At 40.4% G+C, this 4,871-nt stretch overlaps 1 protein-coding gene across 1 annotated transcript; it reads left to right on the forward strand.

Annotated features, from left to right (window-relative positions):
• Positions 1–4,871, forward strand: LOC104414767 (serine/threonine-protein kinase STY13). The gene is made up of 6 exons (XM_010025932.3): positions 1–1,258; positions 2,428–2,549; positions 2,793–3,001; positions 3,080–3,254; positions 3,648–3,782; positions 4,281–4,871. The coding sequence occupies exons 1-6, from the start codon at positions 949–951 to the stop codon at positions 4,485–4,487; spliced, it is 1,158 nt and encodes a 385-aa protein (XP_010024234.1). The 5' UTR covers positions 1–948; the 3' UTR covers positions 4,488–4,871.

Consider the following 4,871-nt stretch of genomic DNA (forward strand, 5'->3'; position numbering starts at 1 on the left):
CTGGCTCCTTCTCAAGCTCTGATCTTTTCCTTCTTTTTCGCCTCTGTTGGCATGTGGCTCACATTCCCACTTCTTGAAAAATCCTCATCCACAAAACGATCTCGTCTCTGGCTTTCTCTGGTGCCAAAAATGACAGCTTTATGAATCTAACTGCGCCCTTCCTTTTGCGCCCCATTTCTTCCCCTCCTCCTTCCTCCTGTCGTTTGGTCTGGTCTGGTGGTCTTGGAAGCTGATGATAAGAATGATGTCATGAGAGCCCCCGTCTCTCATGGCTTTTTTTATCTGAATAAGCCTCCGCACCAACCGCCACCACCGCCGACTGGGGCTTTAAACCTTTCCCGTCATCCTCCTCCACCTCATTAGCCTCTAAAGTCAACTTTTCCGTCGGTGTCTGTCTTTCTCTTTGACTCTGTTTTTCTATTCTCTGTTTTTCTTCTCTCTCCCTGGTGCGGTGTTCAAACGCTGGGCCTCGCTTGCAGCTACATATACATGTCTTTTTTCCTCCTCCTTCTGGCTCCTCATTTGATCTTTTCTAAAAGTTCCCAATTCTGGGTCAATGGTCTTTGGGAAGAATCACGTAGAGGCCGTATTTTAATGGTTTACCTTGGTCATCTTGTCATGTTTTCAGGCACGAAAGATGGGTCGTGATTGTTGTGATTGCTGGAGGGTCCCGAATAGTAAAGCTCCAATTTTTTTCCTTTCTCATTGGTGGGACTTTCACGATGAGAAGAATTATCTTTCTGTCTGGTCAAATCATTGAGAGGCCATCCGGAGTTCGCTTTTGAAGGGTTTAGCCCAGTTTCATTGGAATAGGTGTCATGCGTGATCCAAAGAGTTGTCTTTCTTGTGTTTGTGAAATGGACCAACTCATGATTATATACGGGTTTTGATGTTTTTGTAGTTCTCTTGTATTCATTCTGATTCGAAGTTGTGAATTTGCTCTGTTTGATGATGGATTTGGAGAAAACTGAGGGAGTTGGTGGCGTGAAGGAAGAGGGAATTGTGGTTCCAAAGGGGAAGGGGAGTGGGAGTTTGAGCGGCAAAGACCTGTATCTGAGAGCCGACAAGTTTGATCTGAAAAGCTTGGACATACAGCTTGAGAAGCATCTAAGCAGGGTTTGGTCGAGAAGCATTGAGAACCAGAAGCCTAAAGAAGAGTGGGAAATTGATTTGGTAAAGTTGGACATAAGAAATGTCATTTCTCAGGGTACCTATGGTACGGTCTACAGAGGCACCTATGATAACCAGGATGTTGCAGGTAATTAAGTCCTAACCTTCTCTTATTCTTGTTTCAAAATTTAGTCTTTCCTAGAGATTTATCATAGTCATTTCTTTGTAAGGTGAAAGGTAAATCAGAATGTGGAAATTCTTTGTGTGCTTTTGCTACATGTCAAAGCTCCGGGGAGCTCAACAACCTTGTCATGAGTTGTTGCTTCACCTACTGCCAATTCTGCAAAATGCTTACTGAGGACCTAGCTCTTCTGATGAAGAGTCTGTAAATGTCCCGCCAGCTTTAGCTCAGACTTTTTTGAGTGGAGGGTTGCTTTGCTCCATTTGTGTTGTATCTTCTTGCACTTGGATGTGATATGCTTATGAAAGATATAAAAAGACGTTATAGGATTTATGGCTCAGTTTAAATGGGGAGGTCAGTTTGACTTGATCTCTGGTAATGGAATTTGAACATTTGTACAACCAAACGACGGTAAAAGTTGTTGTTTATAGAGCGCCAAGGCCGATGGTGATGGTCTGGCAGACTTCAGAGAGTTAATTGAAGATTAATGGAGATAACTGTCGCCGATCCTGAGTCAAAAGGCAGTAATCACTGTCTTAGCAAATGTGATATATGCTCTAATATTTGGTGATTCATGGAAATGTCCCAATGCTTGAGATAAAATTGTGGCTCGCAAGTTAAAATACTATCTAAATAATTGAGAGGAGACAGTCTAAATTCGAATATAATCTCAAAATGCCTTTTGCAATTGGCACTTGAGGGATAGAATATATGCAAATCATATGCAAATCAGAGGTTAGTGATCTTGGAGGTGGATTTTTCTTCCTAATATCTTCACCAAGAGGTTTATTGTTGGCAAAATATGCTCTTACTTTTTTTGCTTTTCCCAGTCCCGTGTTAGCTAGGCGCCAATTTTAATTTCCAGAATTTCAGCCAGGTTGGAACTACCTGATGATGTTCAGATACGATATTTTGAGATGGATTGCTTGGAGATGGAGGAGACAAATCAGTGATCCAGTGCTTTAAATATAACCTGTCATTTGTTGCAACCTATTTGGCATAAATTGGTTACTGAACTCCAGTAACTTGTATATTTGTGCACTTTTTCATGACTTAAAATTCAGCTTACATTCTGTGCTTGGTATCATTATGGCGTCTTTTTTGGCTTTCTTACTTCTCTGTTTTCCATATTTTAGTGAAGTTGTTAGACTGGGGCGATGATGGTGTCTCAACATTGGCTGAAACTGCTGCCTTGCGGGCATCGTTTCGGCAAGAAGTTGCCGTGTGGCACAAGCTTGATCATCCTAATGTTACCAAAGTACAATCTCATTCTCTTTTCTTTGTTATGTGCATTTCATGAAAGATTTTGTCTTCACACTATGTGGAAGATGAAGGCATGTGCCTCTATGAGCAGTTCTCTTTTTTCTTCTGTATGAACTTATGATAGCTTTTCCTTTCAGAAGTGCCATTTTTTTTTTAAATTCCTTCTGTCAAATTCAATTCTCTTAGTGAGCAAATTTCACTCGTATTTTCTGCCTTTTAAAGTCTTATGCCATTGCAGTTTGTTGGAGCATCAATGGGGACTTCCAATCTTAAGATTCCATCAAAAACCCCTTCAAACGAGCATCAGAATTCACTTCCGGCTAGAGCTTGCTGTGTGGTTGTAGAGTATCTTCCTGGTGGGACGTTAAAACAGTACCTGATAAGGAATAGGCGAAAGAAACTTCCCTTCAAAATTGTTATCCAGCTAGCTTTAGATCTTTCTAGAGGGTGAGTGCCGAAATAAGTTCTTTCTTAGAAGCTTGTCATGTTGCATTTCTTAATCATATGAAAATTATTGGATTACAGTTTGAGCTATCTGCATTCGAAGAAGATTGTACATCGGGATGTCAAAACGGAAAACATGCTGTTGGATGGCCAAAGAAATTTAAAAATTGCTGATTTTGGCGTAGCGCGTGTTGAAGCTCAAAATCCATGCGATATGACTGGTGAAACTGGTACACTTGGTTACATGGCTCCAGAGGTACTAACTAAGCCATCTCATTTTAGTTTAGTAAGTTAGTATATTTTGGGAAGATGAAAGGGGAAAACGTATTGGCAGCTGCATGCAATTTTTGCACTCACAAGGACAAATGCGTGAACAGTAAATTGAACAATGTGATTTGCCTTCATTTGTTTTTCTTTCTCAGAAATTTCCTTTTGGCCATCAATATTCAACAACTCCATTGGTTCCTTTCTAGGAAAGACATTTTCTTTTGTGCTTTCCTTTGATAGGCTCCTGCTCCTGCTAATGCCACTGAAAAATTTCCATCAACCACGAGAAATTTGTTATAACGATGTTTTTGTTCATAAGGTGGAAATTACTGATAATTGATGTATTTTCTACATTCTCAAGACGAGTTTCTGACACTTGTAGGTTCTTGATGGTAAGCCATATAACAGAAGATGTGATGTCTATAGCTTTGGCATATGCTTATGGGAAATTTATTGCTGCGATATGCCATATCCTGATCTAAGTTTTGCTGATGTGTCATCTGCTGTGGTTCGTCAGGTCAGTTTTCTTAGTGAGTTTTGCTTCTACATGACCTTTTAAGTTTGTTTTGTTCCGAATTGAATGTGCTTTAATTTTCATGTTGTCCTGTTAACTTCATCACTTCATATGCCTTTCTTGGGAGTGTTTTATATTCTGTTTGCAGCTTTAGAAATAAAAGCATGACTCGTGCCCTGATGTTACATTGCACGCTACAAAATCAAATATGTTGCTTTGATTCCCAAATTGCTGCTGATGAAACCCTATGGTTGACAACTACATTTCCCCACTCTTCCTAGCTTATTTTAGACTCTGATTCAAATGATTTCTCCTAATAAATAATGAAGTCAACTTAGATGGATGGAGATAGTTGAGTGTACTTTTAAGGATCTCACTTGCCCAACATCTATGTATGCCTACTAATGGTCCACGGCAACATTATATCTCTATTTGGCATAAATGGGTAGATTTGATGTTACTTTAAGAATTTCATCCCGCCTTTGTTTTTCCTCTATACAGAACTTGCGACCTGAAATGCCGAGATGCTGTCCCAGTTCTTTGGCCAACATTATGCGTAAGTGCTGGGACGGAAATGCAGAGAAGCGTCCCGAAATGGCAGAGGTGGTTAGGATGTTGGAAGTGATTGATACAAGCAAAGGAGGAGGTATGATACCTGAAGATCAGGCTCCGAGTTGTATCTGTTTTGGTCCTGCCCGAGGGCCTTGATTTCAGTTTGGCGATCCACAATTGAATCACTCTTTTGGAGCAAGGGTAAAGATATGTATTTTTTTTTTCTTGAGAAATCTGTGATGAGTACTCAAATGGGCGTGCGATTGCGTGACTTTGGTACTTGATGATGCTTTGAATTCTGCTATATTCTTGGAAAGTCTCGCCTGTATAGTTCCGGCCCATCTGGCAGGTCTCGATGATTTGTCAAAGAGAAAGTGGGCACAGGAAACGTGTGTAGCTTCATTAGGATAGGCAAGAGGAAGGATTCCCTAGTGATACAGTGGAGAGCAAAACAAAGCCTTTTCAATGTGGTTCTGGTTCATTCATGGTGTTTCTTTTCTTGGTCAAATATAGAATGAGATGCTCCCGGCCTTTAACTAG

The sequence above is a fragment of the Eucalyptus grandis genome, chromosome 8 (assembly GCF_016545825.1).
Source record: "Eucalyptus grandis isolate ANBG69807.140 chromosome 8, ASM1654582v1, whole genome shotgun sequence".
Lineage (NCBI taxonomy): Eukaryota > Viridiplantae > Streptophyta > Magnoliopsida > Myrtales > Myrtaceae > Eucalyptus > Eucalyptus grandis.